The sequence below is a fragment of the Pimephales promelas genome, chromosome 3 (assembly GCF_988280905.1).
Source record: "Pimephales promelas chromosome 3, fPimPro1.hap1.1, whole genome shotgun sequence".
NCBI classification, from domain to species: Eukaryota; Metazoa; Chordata; class Actinopteri; order Cypriniformes; family Leuciscidae; genus Pimephales; species Pimephales promelas.
This window is the reverse complement of record NC_142771.1, coordinates 7,293,913-7,317,058: the sequence shown is the minus strand read 5'-3', so window position 1 is coordinate 7,317,058 and position 23,146 is coordinate 7,293,913. Positions and strand designations below refer to the sequence as shown.

Below are 23,146 nucleotides of genomic sequence, written 5' to 3'. Positions count from 1 at the left end.
TATCATAATCAGCAGAGACTCTGAGGTGGAGTGGAGCTCATTTGTCTGTAGGCAAATCGCTAATAACACACATTAATCAGAGCGTCAGAACCAGAACAGACACTGTTTTACACTCTCCGGCCCGACACACACACAAACACAAACGTGCAGTGCTTTCCACTGGGAGGCGCTACAGCACACACTTTCAAGATGCTGAGAGTTTCGCATTGATAAGCCGTGCCGCATTTAAAATCAGCACAGAAACTTTGTGTTTTGAGTTATAGTGAATTTGAGACGGAACGGGAAGGCTCGAGTTAGACGGCTTGATTTCCCGTCACTCGCAAAACTATTTAAACTGGAATACGTTTGTGAGTTTGTGAGTGAAATCAGGTTAGAGGTTGAGCGGAGGATTGTGAGGTCACGTTCCCGCGGGGACAGGAAGTGAGGAGGAGTGGGCGTGGTGAACTTCCTGTGGGACTGAGCTGATTGGAGCCCCAGCCTACGAACACACGGGGTAATAAATCAGACTGTCAGCACCTCCGGCCCAATACACTGAACATGCCTTTACCAGGACACTGAGAGCCCGACGCTAAATATAACAGACCACACCACTGAAGATGAGCCGAGAAGAGAGAGAGAGAGCGAGAGACACAACCAGAGGAAGGAGTGAGAGGAGCCGAGAGGAGAAGAAATGAGAAATGAGGAGAATATCTAGTTAGACTGACCGAAAGTCTAAATTATAATCACTTTAAGGATAGAGTACTGAAAAGAAATCCATAATAAACATACGACTATTATACACGATTATAACTATGCAACCGTTTATTACAGTATCGCATTGGGGGTGCATTGTCTAAACTCGTTAAATCATCTAAATTGACAACATTTACTGTATGTTAGACCCTTTACCGACTATACTAATGAAAGAGATGCTTCCAGATGTCATAGATCCCCTTCCCAATATAATTAACTCATATTTGTCACAAGGATATTGTAGTTGTTAAAAAAAAACACAAACTGAGACAGAATTAGTCAATTATCGATCTCAAATCTGCCTTTTCTGTCAAAGACACGATAAAAGGCAGTATCTTCCCAACTATGTCCCTTTTTAGAAAGAAATGATATCTGCGAGGATCTTCAGCCCGGATTTAGACCGCACCATAGTACCGAGACAGCTCTCATTAGAGCCACAAATGATCTTTTCTTGCATCCGATCGTGGTTGTATCTCTCTATTAGTGTTACTTAATCTTAGTGTTGATGGCAGCGCAGTCTCATCCCAAGACGTCATATAACTGACGTCTTGGGACGTCTTTTGACCATGCGTCAACGCCTTTTTAGGGCGTTTAAGGAAACGTCGGTTAGATGACGTTATCGGATCCTAACCCTACCCCAGACCTAAACCTACCCCATCACCTAACCAACGTTAAAGGTAAAGCGTCAGTTGTATGACGGCCCGGGATTGTCAACTAACTGACGTTTAAGGGTACCCTAAAAAGGCGGATGTTGACGTATGGTCAAAAGTTAGATGATGACTTGGGATGAGACTGTGTTATTGATACCATTGACCAAAAAATGATTTTAAATAGACTTGAAAATTATGTTGGCATTAGAGGTATTGCATGGTTTATATCATACTTATCTGAGCGTTAGTAGCAGTAAATAAAGAGATGTCTTATCGATCACAAGTTCAGTGTGGCGTACCACAAGGCTCAGTACTAGGGCCGCTGCTGTTCACTCTGTACATGCTACCATTAGGAGATATCATTAGGAAACATGGAATTAGCTTTCACAGTTAAAGGGATACTCCACTTTTTTTGGAAATAGGCTCATTTTACCACTCCCCTAGAGTTAAACAGTTGAGTTTTACCGTTTTCGAATCCATTCAGTCGATTTTCTGATATTTAGAAGAATATCGATAACCAGTCAGTTTCTGGTCTCATTTACTTCCATAGTAGGAAAAACATATACTATGAGAGTCAATGAGACCAGAAACTGTCTGGTTACTGATATTCTTCTAAATATAAAAAAATCGACTGAATGGATTTGAAAACGGTAAAACCCAACCGTTTAACTGGTAAAATGAGCCCATTTCCAAAAAAAGTGGAGTATCCCTTTAAGTCTTCGTCGTCAGTTAGGAACCTGGGTGTGCTCTTTGAGGCAATCTTTCATTTGAAAGTCACATGAATAGTTTCTGTAAAACCGCACTTTTTCATCTTAAAAATATATCTAAATTGCGTCATATGCTTTCATTGACAAATGCGTTACAGTTAGTTAACGAGTTCATGACATCAAGGCTAGATTATTGTAATGATCTACTGGGTGGTTGCCCTGCACGCTTAATAAACAAACTACAGCTGGTCCAGCTCGACTTTATACCAGAACCAGGAAGTATGACCATTTTAGCCCGGTTGTGTCAACACTGCATTGGCTGCCTATTAAACATCAGATACATTTTAAAATATTGCTGATTACTTATAAAGCACTGAATGGTTTAGCTCCGCAGTACTTGAGCGAGCTCTTAACGCATTATAGTCCTTCACGTCTATTGCGATCTCGAAATTCTGGCCAGTTGATAATACCTAGAATATCAAAATCAACTGCAGGTGGGAGATCCTTTTCCTATTTAGCACCAAAACTTCGGAACAGACTTTCCTACTTCCAAACACATCTCTTTGACCTAGCATACGCAAAACACAATGTACTGTAGACTTCACTCTTAGAAGAAATGGTTCTATTTAGAACCAGAAATGGTTCCATCCCCCGCTTCATATATGGAACTCCAAAATGGTTCTATATAGAACCATTTTTTTTTGGTAAAAGGTTCTATTGCCCAAGTATGGAACCCCAGGGTTCTATATAGAACCCAGAGGAACCCTTTTTTAAAGAGTGTATAGAACCTTTTAGGGGTTCCAAATACATAGCGCTGATAGAACCTTTTAATATAGAAACTTTTCTTCTAAGAGTGTTCTATAATTCAATGACAGGCTGCATAGATTAAATCAGGAGGAACCGGGAACACTTCCCACAAATCCTGATGTACTGGTTACATCATAAAATGGATGACGTCTACGCTAATATTAGTCTCTCTGTTTATCCCGAGGTTTACCGCAGTCCGCCGGATCCAGGCTGTATCCAGATCTGATGAAGGACCTGCGCCTGGACACGGCGACAACGCATTCCTGAAGTGTCACTAGTCCCTCCCCTGTGAAGACCTCCTTCCCTTCACCTCTGTAAAGATAATCGTGGTCGGGATAGTTCCGGTTCGCGTGGCTACGCCGAACCCATAAAAATTCTGTATTATAATTTTTAAGGCCTGACTAGTTTGTTGAGGGTTGTTTTTTATAGGGAAGGACTATATATATTCAAACGCTCATACCTGTGGAGTGGGCTCTTAATACGCGTATGCGCGCCATTTGTTTTCTCACGGGTTCCCGTTTTTGAAGTTTGAGTATAGAGAACTTCAGAGTTTTCTGTTCAAACAGTGTCGTGTTAGCGCCCCCTAAGCTAATAACTAATGATTGTTGCGATGGAAGAGAATCAATCAAAACTAACTTCAGCTGGAAAATAATAACTTTATTCTAGAGCTGTCATAAAGCCAAAACAATCCGTTACTTTAATTTCCTATTATCACTGTAAAACCGCTTTGGAACAATCCTTTGTTAAAAGCCCTATATACATATATATATATATATATGATAGAAAAAATAATAATGGAAAAGAAAGTAAAATAAAAGAAGAAAATCAAAAAAGAGATGGAGAAAAAACAAAGAAATCTCAGAAATGAAATGAAAAAGATAAAAGAAAAGAACAGAAAAGAAAAATGAGAAGAGAAAAGTACCCATTAAGACTAACACTCTAATATATCAGTGTTTCGTACAGTTCGACTTGAACAAAACCAAATCTAAAAATAGAATGAAAAATAGATTAGATAAAAAATGAAAAATGTATCAGTTTTTCAAACCATATTTGGAAAGAAGAGGCGAGAAACAGATCTGAGAGCAGAGAACGAGAGAAGGAGAGATGAGAGAGTGTGAATATGTTCGACTTCCTGCGGGTCACTGAGGGTCAAGTGTGTCACTATCTATGTAAAACAGATGTGTGTGTGTGTGTGTGTGTGTGTGAACAGCAGTGCCGGCGGGAAGATGAATCCCTTTATCTGAATCCTCATCAGTGCCTCACTATAGAAACACACTAAGCGTTCACTACTGAGGGTCCCTAGACAGACAGCAGGACCAGTGAGGAAGCACTCCAACACTCCCATCACTGATACAACAGCACATAAACAACACTAAACTGAGTGCAGCAGGGAACACATCGACTGATCAAATATTGATCTTGTGCGCTGATAAATTTGAAGGTAATATATATAATTTAAAAAATACAGCAATAAAATATATAAATATATATAAATAATTGTATATAACGCAGCTAGTGTTTGCTATATACTATTGTTTTTGTGAGTGTATTTTATGTACAGTGAGTGGATTAAGTTGAACATAATATATATATATCCTGAGCGGTGCGATAATAGATTTTGCGACAATATAAACAATCAAGCATTTGAGATTTGAAATAGTCTATCACTTTACATGATGCGGGGTGATGATCTAGTATGGAATTATAGGTGAAGTTGGATGCACTACGTAATAGCAGATGTACAATCCCAACTCGGGAAGAATAAAAGGAGGAATGAGGACAGTGAAGGAGGAGAGAGGACAAGGCCAGGACTTTCTGTTGTGTTGTTGGTGTTTGTGTGGCAGTCGTCTGTGACGGGCTGATGCTTTACTTTCGTTTCGTGATTATTTTATGATTATACGTTTGATGGCTCCTGCCTACTCCTTCCCTGAACCTTTAACATTACCACAGTTATTAATTTGTTATGTGGTCCTATTGAGGATTGAGTGAGTGAGTGTGTGTACACTCTCAAAAAAAAAGGTACAAAAGCTGTCACTGGGGCTGTACCTTTTCAAAAGATACACTTTTGTACCCAAAGACTGCATATTAGTACCTTAGTGGTACATATTAGCACCTAAAATGTACATATTAGTACCTAAATGTACTTAACACCTAAAATGAACATATTTACACCTAAAATGGACATAGCTCATGAAATGGACATATTAGCACCTAAAATGTACATATTAGCACCTAAAATGTACATATTAACACTTAAAATGTACATATTAGCACCTAAAATGTACATATTAACACTTAAAATGTACATATTAGCACCTAAAATGTACATATTAGCACTTAAAATGTACAAATTAACACCTAAAATGTACATATTAACACCTAAAATGTACATATTAACACTTAAAATGTACATATTAACACCTAAAATGTACATATTAACACTTAAAATGTACATATTAACACTTAAAATGTACATATTAACACCTAAAATGTACATATTAACACTTAAAATGTACATATTTACACCTAAAATGGACATAGCTCATGAAATGGACATATTAGCACCTAAAATGTACATATTAGCACCTAAAATGTACATATTAACACTTAAAATGTACATATTAGCACCTAAAATGTACATATTAACACTTAAAATGTACATATTAGCACCTAAAATGTACATATTAGCACTTAAAATGTACAAATTAACACCTAAAATGTACATATTAACACCTAAAATGTACATATTAACACTTAAAATGTACATATTAACACCTAAAATGTACATATTAACACCTAACATGTACATATTAGCACCTAAAATGTACATATTAGCACTTAAAATGTACATATTAGCACCTAAAATGTACATATTAGCACCTAAAATGTACATATTAGTACCTAAAATGTACATAACACCTAAAATGAACATATTTACACCTAAAATGGACATAGCTCATGAAATGTACATATTAACACTTAAAATGTACATATTAGCACATAAAATGTACATATTAACACTTAAAATGTACATATTAGCACCTAAAATGTACATATTAGCACTTAAAATGTATAAATTAACACCTAAAATGTACATATTAGCACTTAAAATGTACATATTAACACCTAAAATGTACATATTAACACCTAAAATGTACATATGAACACTTAAAATGTACATATTAGCACCTAAAATGTAAATATTAACACCTAAAATGTACATATTAGCACCTAAAATGTACATATTAACACCTAAAATGTACATATTAGCACCTAAAATGTACATATTAACACCTAAAATGTACATATTAGCACCTAAAATGGACATATTACCACCTAAAATGGACATATTACCACCTAAAATGGACACATTAGCTCATGAAATGGGCATATTAGCACCTAAAATGTACATATTAGCACTTAAAATGTACAAATTAACACCTAAAATGTACATATTAGCACTTAAAATGTACATATTAACAACTAAAATGTACATATTAGCACCTAAAATGTACATATTAGCACCTAAAATGTACATATTAACACCTAAAATGTACAAATTAACACTTAAAATGTACATATTAGCACCTAAAATTTACATATTAGCACTTAAAATGTACATATTAGCACGTAAAATGTACATATTAACACCTAAAATGTACATATTAGCACCTAAAATGTACATATTAACACTTAAAATGTACATATTAGCACCTAAAATGTACATATTAACACCTAAAATGTACATATTAGCACCTTGTGTGAATATGCATGTGTCTTTGAGTGTGTAAGAGTGATATATTAATTTGTTATGTGGTCATATAGAGGATTTTGTGTGTGAGAATGTGAGACAGAGTCTGTGTGTGTTTGCGAGTGTACCGACTTGTACCCAGAAGTGACCAAAACTTGACAAGGTGTCCAACTTGAGGATGTCCTCATTTGTAAAGAAAGTAATTCAAGGTTTTAGTGTGAAAAAGTTTAGTGTGATGGGTTAGGGGTAGGGTTTAATACTGTATTAAAACCATTAAGTCCATGGAAATTCCCCATTTAGATATATAGATAAGTAAATATGTGTATAAATGTGTGTTTGAGAGTGTGTGTATGTGAGTGATGTGTGACTGCAGCATCTTTGCCAAACTCTGAGTGTGTGTGGTGACTGAAGTGGATCTAGAGTTCGGTGATCTGGTTTCACGGTTAACCGACGCCAGGAATCACACACTCTCATCCCTCCAGAGATACTCACGTAGATCTCGGCGCCGTAGAACCCGTCCTGATACACCACCCTGCGTTCAACAAACGAGACAACGTCCGGTTATCACCAATGAGCATGAGGACTGCTGCGTCAGGAGCGGGGGGGTGGGGTGGTGCAGAATACAGTCACATGACTCGCAGAAATAAATCAGTTTGGTGCAGAGAGATGAAGTATGAGAGCACATGCAGTGCAGAACAGAGGAACGTACAAATAGAGCCGTCAATTGCATTAATTATACGGCATCCGGAGTAATTCATTTGATTAGTGTCGCTCGGATCAATATTTGCTGTGAAAAGCCTCCAAATGAAGAGGATTCTGTTGCGGATGAGTAAACACTCACACACTCTTTATGCAATACGGACGCTCATGAAAAAGAAAATAATGGAATATTCAAGTTATTCAATTAGGAAACGAATATAATTTCATCTGCACGGCAGCTCTACAGAAGGAGACGGCGTCATTATTGGGCTCAATTTGATTTAGTTCGCTTCAATAACAGTGTAAAGTTCATCAATTATGAAACTTGTATCATTTCATCTGCACAGCAGCTCTGCAGAAGAAAATGGTGTGTCATTATTCAGTTTAGTTCAATAGCTGTGATGTTATTTAGTATTGAAACGAATAGAGTCGTGATTCAGCTCAATTCAGTGTTGATTCGATTCGGTTTAATATCATTTTCAGTGTTGCTAGAGTTCATCAATTATGAAACACACTTGACTCAGAACATGAATATGACTCACGCTCCGTATGCCGGGATGGGCTGAGGAGGAGGAGCCGAACGGAAGGTGTTGTAAACGGCACGACCTCTGCCCCTCAGATGAGCCCCTCTGTACGCCACCGTCGCTCCTGCCGCGGGATACGGGAAACCCGCCACTGCACACACACACACACACGAGAGCCTTATGAGCTGGATGTGTCTCTGTGACACAACTACACACTTAAAGACAAGCTGAGTGGTGTTTGCACATGCAAAACTCAAGTAGTCTTGTTGCTAGGGTGTTGCTAGGGTATTCAGTTGCTCCATAAAGTCTCTGTGATCTCTAGATATGGGTTTGTGTCCATCCTTCAATGTGAGTACATTTTTTTCACACATTTTGTAATACAATATAAGCTTACTTTATCCATTTTATTGGCCACCAAATATACATTATATATATAAAACCCATTTTATTGACCTCCAAAAAGTATTTTTTTTTTTTCAGTTTTTCTTGTTTGTTTATTTATTTAATTGCCCACCAAAATATAATTTTTCTTTCGGTTTTTCTAATTTTAACCAATTTTATTGCTCACCAAAAGCTTTTTTATATTGTTTATATAAAAAATGATATTGATTTTCAATTTATTGTCCACCACATTATTTTTGTCTTTAAAAAAAAAAAAAAAAAATATTGGCAAACAATTTTTTTTTACCAATTTATTGGTCAGCAAATTCATTTTTATTTTATTTTACTAATTTTGTTGACCAAAAGGCAAATTTTTCCAATTTTTTTCTTCTTAATTTTACCCATTTTTATGTTGGCCATATTTCTCTTTTATTTTGACCAATTTTAAAGCACAAAAAAGTACTCTTAACCATTTCCCCATTTTATTGTTCACCACATACATCACTTTATAATGTTTAAAGATTTTTGCAAGTCTATGCTTGGAAAATCTCCTGAAGTCACATAGTTAGATCTGCAAGTTTGCTGCATTTATACTGTACGTTTACAAAACTTTGACATCAACATGGTTTGATTCTTCATAAATATGTTGTCTGTATACAAGCACTTGGTTACTTTGTCCTGACACTGACATATCAATGAATCACACAATGAAAAGACAAAATAGAATTGTTTTTTTGTGCATCTGTTCAACAAGAACGTAAATATTTGAAATAAATTGAATTACTGGCAGGACAGTTCCTCCACTGCTGAAGGACTCATAACCCGCTTGATGTCTGTTAATGCTTCCAGTCGTGTGAAGGAGTTAGAGAGAGTAATCCACACGCCGGGGAAGAGACGTAGATTAATCAGATCAACCGCGAGTGCTTCATTATCTGCGTACCGTGCCGAGCAACAACGAGAGAGCTCATCTACACTCATTAACACACTTCAGAGCGGATCTGACTGGAGTTACAGGGACTATACGAGAGATTAAAGGAAAAGATCTGCAAAAAACAAAGATTATGTCATCATGTACTCCTTTATATGTTGTTTTCCGAGCTTTAAAGCACTTGGTGGTTGAGCTAACTTACAAAGAATAAGGTAACCTATCGCATTCAACTTTTTAAGTTAACTCAACTAATTCACTCCAGTTAAAATTAACTTAAATACTTTTCTTCATCTAATGAGGGTTATCTTTTCAACTTAAAACTTCGTCAAGATAACAGAAAAAAATAATAGTTGAGCTTACGTAAAAAAAAAATAGTCAACCTATTACACTCATCTTTTTAAGTTAACTTACATTTTTAGTTTAATTTTTTTTTAAATAATAGTTGAGCCAACTTAAAAAGAATAAGGTAACCTATCATATTCAACTTTTTAAGTTAACTCAACTAACCCACTCCAGTTAAAATCATGTACTTTTGTTCATTTAATGAGGATACTCTTAAAACTTAAAACTTCAAGATAACAAAAAAATTAATAGTTGAGCAAACTTAAAAAAATAAGGTAACCTATCACACTCAACTTTTTAAGTTAAATTACATTTTTAATTTTTTTCAAGTTGGCTCAACCTTTTATTTTTTTGATCATTTTTTAGTTACCTTGACAAGAAGTTTTAAGTTTAAAAGATTACCTGGTACTCTACCATTAGATGAACAAACGTATTTAAGTAGATTTTAACTGGAGTGGATTAGTTGAGTTAAATTAAAAAGTTGAATGCGATTGGTTGCCTTAAAATTGTTGAGCTAACTTAAAAAAATAAGGCAACTTATTGCATTCAACTTTAATTTAACAGTTCAAAACTCAACTTATATACTTTTGTTCATCTAATGAGTGTAGTCTTTTGAACTTAAAACGTCTTGTCAAGATAACAAAAAAATAATAGTTGAGCTAACTTAAAAAGAATAAGGTAACCTAAAACTTCGTCAAGATAACAAAAAAAGAATAGTTGAGCAAACTTAAAAAAAAGGCAACCTATCACTTATTTTTTTTAAATGGCCACCCCAACCCCCCCCCCCTTTTTTTTTTAGTTATCTTGACAAGAAGTTTTAAGTTTAAAAGATTACCTGGTACTCGATGAACAAGCATATTTAAGTATATTTTTACTAGAGTGGAATAGTTGAGTTAACTTAAAAAGTTGAGTGCGATTGGTTGCCTTAACATTGTTGAGCTAACTTAAAAAAATAAGGCAACCTATCGCATTCAACTTTTTAACTTAACATCAACTTATTAATCAACTTATTAATCAATGTTCATCTAATGAGTGTAATCTTTTGAACTTAAAACGTCTTGTCAAGATAACAAAAAATGTATAGTTGAGCTAACTTAAAAAAGAATAAGGTAACATATCGTATTCAACTTTTTAAGTTAACTCAACTATTCTTAAATATGTTTCTTCATCTAATGAGTATCAGGTAATCTTTTAAACTTAAAAATTTAAACTTAAAACTTTGTCAAGATAGCTAACTTAAAAAAAGTCAACCAATTAGACTCAAGTTTTTAAGTTAACTTACATTTTTTTCAACCTTTTTTTTGACAATAAGTTTTAAGTTCAAAAGATTTCCTGTTGCTCATTAGAGGAACACACGTATTTAAGTAGATTTTAACTGGAGTGGATTAGTTGAGTTAAATTAAAAAGTTGAGTGCAATAGGTTGCCTTAAAATTGTTGAGCTAACTTAAAAAAATAAGGCAACCTATCGCATTCAACTTTTTAACTTAACAGTCAAAATCAACTTATGTACTTTTGTTCATCTAATGAGTGTAATCTTTTGAACTTAAAACGTCTTGTCAAGATAACAAAAAATTAATAGTTGAGCTAACTTAAAAAAGAATAAGGTAACCTATCATATTCAACTTTTTAAGTTAACTCAACTATTCTTAAATATGTTTCTTCATCTAATGAGTATCAGGTAATCTTTTAAACTTAAAAATTTAAACTTGAAACTTTGTCAAGATAGCTAACTTAAAAAATCAACCAATTAGATTCACTTTTAAGTTAACTTACATTTTTTTCAACCTTTTTTTGACAATAACTTTTAAGTTCAAACGATTTCCTGTTACTCATTAGAGGAACACACGTATTTAAGTAGATTTTAACTGCAGTGGATTAGTTGAGTTAACTTAAAAAAAGCAGTTAGTAGCCTTATTTTTTTAAAGTTAGCTCAACAATTTTCTTTTGTTGCACTGAAAAACAACATACGGGTGAATAAACAATGACAGAATTGATGGTGAATTATTCCATGGAAGGAACTCCTGATAGTATAAACCTCCGCTCTGTGAGCGTGAAGGTCCTCAAATAAGAGTCATGTCAGTGCGAGCGATGCTTTGGTTCATTCGTCAAAGTCATTTGAAAAGATATTCGGCGTCTACATTTCCATTAGCAGTGCCAACACACAAACTGATCGTGGCAGCGGAGCGACTGATGCCAGAGCGAGGCCGGGCCGGATACTCTCTCAGCTCATTACCTCAGACTCATCACTAGAGGCTCATGGGAAGGTTTGGGTTGCAAACAACAAAGGAGGAGGAAGAATCTGGCGCCACGAAGGCTTCCATCAGCACATGTACTTCTCAACACACAAACCTCAATAAACACACAACACATATGGAGACTGCAGACGCTGATCTTTACTATTAAAGCTTTCTAAGAGTATCATAAAACAATAATTATAATAGTTTAATAACAGTTTATATTTATAAACACGTGTATTATGTATAATTACATATAACTTTTATGTAAAAACATAAGCGGCCATGACTTACTGATCATATTGTTTGGTTTTTTACAGTATAGCATCATTTTATGCGGACGCCATTTGGTTTGCCATAGAGAGCCTAAGTCCCGCCCCTCCGCTTCCGGCTCATGGGACCTTATTTCGGAAAAAAAATATGTATGGTAGTCAATGGCGAGAGACAACTTATCTTTTTATTCCGTCTGAACTGTGCCCTGAATTACACATATGATGTTTGTCAATTTAAAAGATAATTCTGAAAGTCAAAAACGTCGCAGTTTGTCATAAAAGAGAAGAGTAACTTTTAGTTTTATGTGAAAATCGCTCTATGAACTACATCTCCCAGGAGGCGAAACAACGAGTAGATCCACTGCTCGTGTGTGTACAGTCTGGTACAAAACACTCGTATGACGGCGTAACGTTACGATTATAACGTAAGACTATAGAAACAATGACAGACAGCCTCAGTAAAGTTAGCTTCATTCATTGAGAGAAAATGAGCGCCTTTGGGGTTTGTAGTCTTTGTAATTACGTATTTTTACAGCCTTATACCTCAACGGTTTCACATCAAACGGCGACTTTCTTTACTTTAAAATATTTCTTTTAAATTGACAAACATCATATGTGTAATTCAGGGCACAATTCAAACGAGATCAAAATATTTGTTGTCTCTCGCCATTGACTACCATTCAATATTTTTCCGAAATAAGGTCCCATGGTGGTCGACCGGAAGGGGAGGGACTTAGGCTCTCTATTGTTTGTATCTAATGCAATGAAATTCACACAATTTTATGTGTGAATTCAGAGCCCAAATATTTTGAATGAATGAACGAATGAATTGATGGATGGATGGATGGATGGATGGATGGATGGATGGATATATGGATGAATGTATGTATGGATGGATGCATGGATATATGAAAGGATGGATGGAGTGATAGATGGACGGATGGATATAAGAACCGATGAATGGAGGGATATATGGATGGATGGATGAAAGGATGGATGGATAGATTGATAGATGGACAGATGGATATAAGAATGGATGAATTGAGGGATATATGGATGGATGGATGGATATATGGATGGATAGATATGAAAGGATGAATAGACTGATGGATAGATGAATGGATATATGAAAGGATGGATGGATGGATAGTGTGATAGATGGACGGATGGATATAAGAACCGATGAATGGAGGGATATATGGATGGATGGATGGATGGATGGATGGATGGATGGATAGAGTGATAGATGGACAGATAGATATAAGAACTGATGAATGGAGGGATATATGGATGGATGGATGAAAGGATATATGGATAGATGGATGGATAGAGTGATAGATGGACAGATGGATATAAGAATGGATAAATGGAGGGATATATGGATGGATGGAAATATGGATGGATGAACTGATATATGAAAGGATGGATGGATGGATGGATGGATGGATAGAGTGATAGATGGACAGATGGATATAAGAACCGATGAATGGAGGGATATATGGATGGATGGATATATGAAAGGATGGATCGATAGATTGATAGATGGACAGATGGATATAAGAATGCATAAATGGAGGGATATATGGATGGATGGATGGATGGATGGAAATATGGATGGATGAACTGATATATGAAAGGATGGATGGATGGATAGATTGATAGATGGACAGATGGATATAAGAATGGATGAATGGAGGGATATAAGAATGGATAAATGGAGGGATATATGGATGGATGGAAATATTGATGGATGAACTGATATATGAAAGGATGGATGGATGGATAGAGTGATAGATGGACAGATGGATATAAGAACCGATGAATGGAGGGATATATGGATGGATGGATAGATTGATAGATGGACAGATGGATATAAGAATGGATGAATGGAGGGATATATGGATGGATGGATAGATTGATAGATGGACAGATGGATATAAGAATGGATGAATGGAGGGATATATGGATGGATAGATAGATATGAAAGGATGAATAGACTGATGGATAGATGAAAGGATGGATGATAGATTGGTTGATGGGTTTAGAACACGAGTTCGAGTAAATGATATAATTCCCTGTTGTAAATAAGTGAGGAGAAACGCTATGAAGTGTGTATCACTGCTGATGTGTGTATCACTGCTGAACGTGTGTATGTGTGTGTGTCAGCAGCTTCAGGAGGGAACGATCAGATGATGTGTGTTATTTAAAGGGTTGCGCTCTGAGACGGTCCATGAAGTTCCTCCAGATGAAACACTCGCAGCTCGTCTCATCAGAATGCAAAGGCTTCGTCTAACAGACGGCAGTAAACGAGAGAAACCCCCGTGAGTGTGTGTGTGTGAGTGTGTGTCACTGCTCGATTACACTCCGAGCGGCATCTTTCACTCCATTGCTCTCGTTCTGTGAGCCAATCTGATAAGAGTGAGTGGATTTTTCTCTTCTCACACACACACACACACACACACACACACACACACACACACACACACTCACGCGCAAAGGTGCAGATAGACTGGTGTGTGTGTGTCTAAATCTGTATGTATCCCTCCATGTTTAGATGTGTTTTAGTGGATTAGTGTGTTAGCGTGTGTTAGCGCGTGTTAGCATAGCTCTGCTGAGCTCTAATGTCATTTCATTTTCCTTATGAAAGACTTTTACAGTCATTGAGACTCGAGGGCAAATCAGAATGAACTCAAAACAGAGAGCGCAAAATGAACTGGAGCCAATTACTCTGCGCTGAATTCTTCATTTGTGCCGGCGAAGAGTTTTAAAAGAAATGTGATCCGTGACTGCTAATCAAATTGAGCCGAGAGCTAACTAGCAGCGCTAATGACGCGACCACCATCTGACTGCAATAAATTAAAACAGCGGTTATGATGTGTTCAATAGCGTGTGCTTTTATTGGTAATGGAAACCAACGTGGCATCCAGTTCCACTAATAACACTAGCATGAGTGGTTTTACTGGTGCGCTGGTGGATTCGAGTGCTAACGCAGCGGTCCTGGGTTCACTTCCATAAAGCGGAAAATTACTGACATCAGCACTGCTCCTTTGAGTGCGACATTTCACCCCCGATCGACCCGGGGGGGACGGGACCCTGATACACACCTGATACACCCCGGCCCTAACACACACCTGATAATCTATCTATCTATCTATCTATCTATCTATCTATCTATCTATCTATCTATCTATCTATCTATCTATCTATCTATCTATCTATCCATCCATCCATCCATCCATCCATCCATCCATCCATCCATCCATCCATCCATCCATCCATCCATCCATCCATCCATCCATCCATCCATCCATCCATCCATCCATCTATCTATCTATCTATCTATCTATCTATATATCCATCCATCCATCCATCCACCTATCTATCTATCTATCCATCCATCCATCCATCCATCCATCTATCTATGGTATCTATCTATCCATCCATCCATCCATCCATCCATCCATCCATCCATCCATCCATCCATCCATCCATCCATCCATATATCCATCCATCCATCCATCCATCCATCCATCCATCCATCCATCCATCCATCCATCCATCCATCCATCCATCCATCCATCCATCCATCCATCCATCCATCCATCCATCCATCCATCTATCTATCTATCTATCTATCTATCTATCTATCTATATATCCATCCATCCATCCATCCACCTATCTATCTATCTATCCATCCATCCATCCATCCATCCATCTATCTATGGTATCTATCTATCCATCCATCCATCCATCCATCCATCCATCCATCCATCCATCCATCCATCCATCCATCCATCCATCCATCCATCCATCCATCCATCCATCCATCCATCCATCCATCCATCCATCTATCTATCTATCTATCTATCTATCTATCTATCTATATATCCATCCATCCATCCATCCACCTATCTATCTATCTATCCATCCATCCATCCATCCATCCATCTATCTATGGTATCTATCTATCCATCCATCCATCCATCCATCCATCCATCCATCCATCCATCCATCCATCCATCCATCCATCCATCCATCCATCCATCCATCCATCCATCCATCCATCCATCCATCCATCCATCTATCTATCTATCTATCTATCTATCTATCTATCTATCTATCTATCTATCTATCTATCTATCTATCTATCTATCTATATATCCATCCATCCATCCATCCACCTATCTATCTATCTATCCATCCATCCATCCATCCATCCATCTATCTATGGTATCTATCTATCCATCCATCCATCCATCCATCCATCCATCCATCCATCCATCCATCTATCTATCTATCTATCTATCCATCCATCTATAGTATCTATCTATCTATCTATCTATCTATCTATCTATCTATCTATCTATCTATCTATCTATCTATCTATCTATCTGTCTGTCTGTCTGTCTGTCTGTCTGTCTGTCTGTCTGTCTGTCTGTCTGTCTGTCTGTCTGTCTGTCTGTCTGTCTATCTATCCATCCATCCATCCATCCATCCATCCATCCATCCATCCATCCATCCATCCATCCATCCATCCATCCATCCATCCATCCATCTATCCATCTATCTATCTATTTAAGGAACACACACGTTGTTTTATCATTAGTTTCACAGCACAGTAAAGTGATACCGGATATCCTCCAGAAGTGTCCCTCACCTGCGTAGAGCTCCGGCCCGTAAACGGCTCCAACGACCGGGTTGAGTTTCCAGCCTGCAGACACACAGGACAGAGAGGGAGATGTGACTTTAATAGATCCCACTGGGGTTAAGACAACATCTGTCAGTGATCGTCAGGAGCGTTCAGCCGCCGGAGTGCTGAGGCAGCACTGAAGCAGATTTATGAGCTCTTACTGTTTGTGTACGGGTTTACTACTTTCTTATTCGTCATCACTCTCGCCGTGGCGTTGTTCACCTGAGAGAGAGAGAGAGACAGAGAGAGATGTGAGCGAGCCGCAGGAACATACATCAAAAACACATGCATAAAACACTGCGATCATGCAAAACACACATGCATGAGAGGGATCTCTCTCGGCTGTTCCTGTAAAGACCCACAATGCATCTCTTCCGGCTGTTCTGAGTTCATGCACTCTTACAGAATATATTATATCTGGATATTTAGCTAAATATCTGCAAAAACATTTTTAATTGATGACATACACAAGCAATGATCAAAAATCTCCCATGAATTTTTGAAAAAAACAAAAAACAAAACACTTTTGAACGTGATATCTGATATGACAATCTGAATTCTCTATTAACACACAGTTTGCTCTGGGCTGGTTATACATTATTTAAAGAAAGACAAGGTTAATAAATATTTTAAAGATTTAGATCCAACAGATTAAACTCCTCTTAGAGATCAAATATTCAAGAAATATTCTAACTTAATATCTATTGACAGAAGCTGCTGTCAGATAAGGATGTACTCAATGTGAAATGTTCATTTTCTGTGAGAAATGTGTACAAAATATACTTACACATAATATATAATATAATATAATAATAAGAAATATGATATAATATAATGCAATAAATACATGTAATATAATATAATAAATACTAAAATAAATTATAATATGAATAAATAATTAGCTATATTAATATATTATTATTAGCTATATTATAAGCTATAGCAATATAATATTATAATATAATATTTTCTGTGAAAAATGTGTACCAAATATACTTACAAATAATATAATATAATATAATAATAAGAAATATGATATAATATAATACAATAAATACATGTAATATAATATAATAAATACTAAAATAAATTATAATATGAATAAATAATTAGCTATATTAATATATTATTATTAGTTATATTATAAGCTATAGCAATATAATATTATAATATAATATTTTATGTGAAAAATGTGTACAAAATATACTTACAAATAATATAATCATTATAATATAATGTGATATGATAAGAAATATGATATAATATAATAAATACATTTAATATAATAATGTAATATAATATAATAAATACTAAAATAAATTATAATATGAATAAATAATGAGCTATATTAATATATTATTAGCTATTTTATAAGCTAAAGCAATGGAAATAAAAAAAGCTATATAAATTAATTACATGTTAGGATTTTCCAGTAAAAAAAAAAAATTAATAATAACAAAATACATTTCTTTATATAAAATACACACTGTAAAAATGAATATGCTTTATCTAATCAATAAAATTGCGGCAACAGATTACAAGCAATATTATTTATTAAATTGAACAAATTAGAATTGAGTAATAGTTAATCAAATTAACATTCTAATTAATTCTAATTTGTACAATTTAATTAATAATATTGCTTGTAATATGTTGCCACAATTTTATTGATTAGATAAAGCATATTTTTTTTTTTCAGTGCAGTTCCTTGTTTTATTCTTTTTATTTTGGGGTGAAATATGACTTGCTTTTACTGCTGTATTTAGATTAACCCCAATAGAGCATGTTGTATTTAACCCAGAATATTCCTTTAAAATGCCACACACACACACACACTTGGGCAGGTGACATGCAGATGCTCGTGAATCTCAGGATGAGGACAGGAAATGAGGTCAGCAGGCAGGAAAGGAGGACGGAAGAGGAGAAGGGGAAAGGAAAGCACCTCGATTTTACGTCCTTCTACGATTGTACCGTTTAGTTTCTCCCGCGCGCGATCTGCTTCTGCGCTCGTTTCAAAAGTTACAAAGCCAAAGCCCTGCGGACGCATGGAGTGAAGCAGCAGGAGAGAGAGAGAGAAACAGCATTGAAGGGGTTTGGAGAGAGTCAGGAGCCCACGAAAGGGAAGGTTACAGAGAAACACGACAGTAAAACACACACAGTCTCAGTCGGAAATAACACCTAAAATACTTTCAGCAGTGTGAAATGTGGCTTTACCACATTTGAAAGATCATCATGATGCAGCGACCAATCAGAGTGAGGAGGGGGCGGGGCTTCAGATGACGGACTGCTGGAAGGTGTTGGGGTAATACAGGATGAGCTACTATCAGCCCGAGGGGTCGGTTAATATTAGACACTCTTCACACACACACATATATATATCAGTCAGAGAGATAAACTGAGGAGGGCCAAATGAATCCTGTGGACATCTCACACGACAGCATCTGCTCTCGCCGGCTCCGCCGTTTTATCATGCGATAATTAGCTTACACAGAGGGGTAAAAGAGAGCCCATTTTTCAAAAGGGACAAACATATTGAATGCAAATTGTTGCTGCTTAGAAAATAGATTGTTTAGTGGGCCGGTGAGTTCGTTATACAGCAACGCTGGTGGTGGGGACAGCAAGGCATCATGGGTAATGGGCTTTGAACGCTTTGATGTTAAAGGTGCTGTATCACTTTGTCACTAAAGGATAAAAATACTATAATATGTTGAGGAAACATGACACTCGTGTCTCTGAAACACACTTCCACGGCCGGTTGTTTTACTTTAAATGTGTGTTTCCAGGCTGGAATGTTTGTTTTTGTTTTGGTCTGTGATACTGACGCCAATTTTCATCGTCCATTGCGCTCGTTCCTGTAGCGTGTGCTCAAACTGGCAACCCGTGTGAGGAGCAGGAGGCAGGAGAAACGACGATCTCCGATATTTTGAATTTGGACTGCAGTACCTATTTCGACCACTAGTTGTCAATCTTACAGACTGCACCTCTTAAAGAAGTAGTTCACTTTTTTAAAAAACAAAACAAAATTTTGCTGATAATTTACTCACCCCCATGTCATCCAAAATGTTCATGTCTTTCTTTCTTCAGTCGAAAAGAAATTAAGGTTTTTGATGAAAACATTCCAGGATTTTTCTCCATATAATGGACTTCAATGGGAACCAAACGGTTCAAGGTCCAAAAGACAGTTTCAGTGCAAACTACAAACTGTTCAAAGGGCTTTAAACGATTCCAGACGACGAATAAGGGTCTTATCAAGTGAAACGATCGCTCATTTAATAAATAAATTAAAAAATTTAAGTTTTATAAGCACAATTCGTTGTGTCGCGCGTTCGTGGCTCTCCAGTTCGAACTCGTTCATCAAAATGAATGGATCTTTTTTCGAGTCATTTCGTTCGTTCAACGAGCATGTACGAGCATCGTTTCTTCAACGAATGAAATTAACTATTTGACTCAAAAAAGATTCGTTCATTTTGATGAACGAATTTGAACAGGAGAGTCACGAACGCGCATCACAGAACAGAGCAAGGCGAGCATTTGAGCTTATAAAACTTAAACTTTGTTATTTATTTATTAAATGAGCGATCGTTTCGCTTGATCAGACCCTTATTCATCGTCTGGAATCGTTTAAAGCCCTTTGAACAGTTTGTAGTTTGCACTGAAACTGTCTTTTGGACCTTGAACTGTTTGGTTCCCATTGAAGTCCATTATATGGAGTAAATCCTGGAATGTTTTCATCAAAACCTTAATTTCTATTGACTGAAGAAAGAAAGACATGGACATCTTGGATGACATGGGGGTGAGTAAATTATCAGCAAAACTTGTTTTTTAATTTTTGCAATTTCTTTTTTGCAATTTCAACATTTTTGTTTTTTAATAATAATATTTAATAGGTGTTATTTTACTATTATTTATTTAGTATTACTTTTATTACTATTTTGAATTAATTTATTTTTGTTTTTAATTACTTTCATTTTAATTTGAGTAATTGTGTTATGTGCGTTATATATACACACACATATATATATATATATATATATATACTGTATATATATAATGAATTTTTTAATATTACAATTTAGGTTATAAGTCTAAGTTATTTTAATTTCAGTTTTAGTTTTAGTTTTTATTTATTTCCATCTTAAAATGATTTAAATTAGTTTTTCTTAGTTTAAGTTTATTTCAGCTTTATTTTAAATTAACAAAAATGATTTAGTAGTTTTAGTCAACAATAATAATCCTATACTTAAAAAAAAACATAAAAAACTTCTATTGACTGAAGAAAGAAAGACATGGACATCTTGGATGACATGGGGGTGAGTAAATTATCAGCAAAACTTGTTTTTTAATTTTTGCAATTTCTTTTTTGCAATTTCAACATTTTTGTTTTTTAATAATAATATTTAATAGGTGTTATTTTACTATTATTTATTTATTATTTCTTTTATTACTATTTTGAATTAATTTATTTTTGTTTTTAATTACTTTCATTTAAATTTAAGTAATTTAAGTAATTGTGTTATGTGCGTTATAAATATATATATATATATATTTTTTATTTCAGTTTTAGTTTTTATTTATTTCCATCTTAAAATGATTTCAATTAGTTTTTCTTAGTTTAAGTGTATTTCAGCTTTATTTTAAATTAACAAAAAATGTTTAGTAGTTTTAGTCAACAATAATAATCCTACTTAAAAAAAAAACATTAAAAACCCTGTTTAAAAACTATTTATCTGATGATTCCCATTTTCTCCATATAGTGTGACAACTCGCCCCACTGTAGATGGAGAGTCACATGTATCTTTATTATTGGCCAGTATTAGCGTAAATTAGTGTAAAACACTTTTTTCTGTAGTCTATACTTGCTAGTCAACATTAACAACATTAAACTATCAAAGTCTGATTTAGGGCTTTTCAATGTTTAATGTTCCAGCAGTTCTCCAAAATATCTTATCAGTGTGACAACTAGCCCCGGCCTCACGGCAATAGGCTCTGGAGGAAAATGAACAGGGTAATTTAGTCATCATAACTCTTATAATTGTAAAGCCTGAAGTCAACATCAGCAGCGCAAGAGTTCGTCATTCCCTGTGTCGTCTGAACAAACAGCAGATTATGGTGAAGTCCTGCGAGCGGCTGACCTCTGACCCCGAACTAGCTCTGATTATGTGCGCTGCCATGTCTTCGACTTTATAGTCTTTAATCTGACTCGAGGAAGATCAAACCGGCGTCTCTAAGCCAATAAAGAGTTCAGAAGAGATCGTCGCTACACACACACACACACACAGAGGGGAAGAAAGCAAGCGTCATTCATACCTTTGATCCTCTTTCATTAAAGATAATCTCCACGTCTAAGATCTTCCCAAATTGCTGCAGAAAAGGAGAGCGAGAGAAAGAGAGAGCGAGGGAGAGAAAAGCAAGATGAAGAAGGGAATAAGAGAGAGATAAATCAATTAGGAGCCTCTGTGTCCATGAGAAAGTGGGGCTTGAATCCTGGGATGAAATAATAACATCACACATCCGTGAAACTGGAAATTACATAACAAACAGGACATGGGCTTCATAAAACAACTTTCAAGAGTTTAGATTGTCAAAAACTTTTGCAATTCGGTTGCTATAATCTCATTCTGCATTATTAAGTGTCTGCAGAGGTCTCTGGCGTGAGGTTTATAATGTGAGGTCTCTTATAAAACTAAAACCATTAAACACTGGTGTTACTTAAAGTAAACGTTAATCGAAATGAAGTGAAAATCCTTAAAAAAATATTAAGGCAACATTTCCCTTTTATATTTAACTTGAACTAAAATGAAAATACAATAAAATAAAAATACCTATTAAATAAAATAAAGTCTCTAGTATCAGGGGAAGTTTTTTCAGTATACTATGCTGTGTGAGGTTTCTAATGTGATGTATCTGGAGTCTGGCGAGAGGTCTCTGGTATGAGGTCTCTGGCGTGAGGTCTCTGGAGTGAGGTCTCTGGCGTGAGGTCTCTGGCGTGAGGTCTCTGGAGTGAGGTCTCTGGAGTGAGGTCTCTGGCGTGAGGTCTCTCACGTGAGGTCTCTGGAGTGAGGTCTCTGGCGTGAGGTCTCTGAAATGGGGTCTCTGGAGTGAGGTCTCTGGCGTGAGGTCTCTGGCGTGAGGTCTCTGGCGTGAGGTCTCTGGAGTGAGGTCTCTGGAGTGAGGTCTCTGGAGTGAGGTCTCTGGAGTGAGGTCTCTGGCGTGAGGTCTCTGGCGTGAGGTCTCTGGCGTGAGGTCTCTGGCGTGAGGTCTCTGGCATGAGGTCTTTCAGGAGAGGTTTTTTCTGTATAAGCCTGTTGTGGGACATTTCTAAAGTGATGTATCTGGAGTCTGGCATGAGGTCTCTGGCGTGAGGTCTCTCGCGTGAGGTCTATCAGAAGAGGTTTTTCGGTATAAGCCTGTTGTGTGACATTTCTAA

The 23,146-nt window shown here is 36.1% G+C and overlaps 1 protein-coding gene across 6 annotated transcripts in view; it reads right to left on the bottom strand.

Annotated features, from left to right (window-relative positions):
* rbfox3b (RNA binding fox-1 homolog 3b) overlaps nt 1–23,146 on the bottom strand; it is a 329,672-nt gene that overhangs the window by 22,131 nt on the left and 284,395 nt on the right. For all 6 annotated transcript variants that reach the window (XM_089128114.1, XM_039667225.2, XM_089128113.1 and 3 more), the window contains 6 exons: nt 22,027–22,080; nt 18,662–18,754; nt 16,881–16,941; nt 16,687–16,740; nt 7,889–8,021; nt 7,140–7,179 (listed from right to left, as the gene is read on the bottom strand). In XM_089128114.1, the coding sequence (XP_088984240.1) occupies nt 7,140–7,179; nt 7,889–8,021; nt 16,687–16,740; nt 16,881–16,941; nt 18,662–18,754; nt 22,027–22,080 (435 nt within the window). The remainder of the gene's footprint in view (nt 1–7,139; nt 7,180–7,888; nt 8,022–16,686; nt 16,741–16,880; nt 16,942–18,661; nt 18,755–22,026; nt 22,081–23,146) is intronic.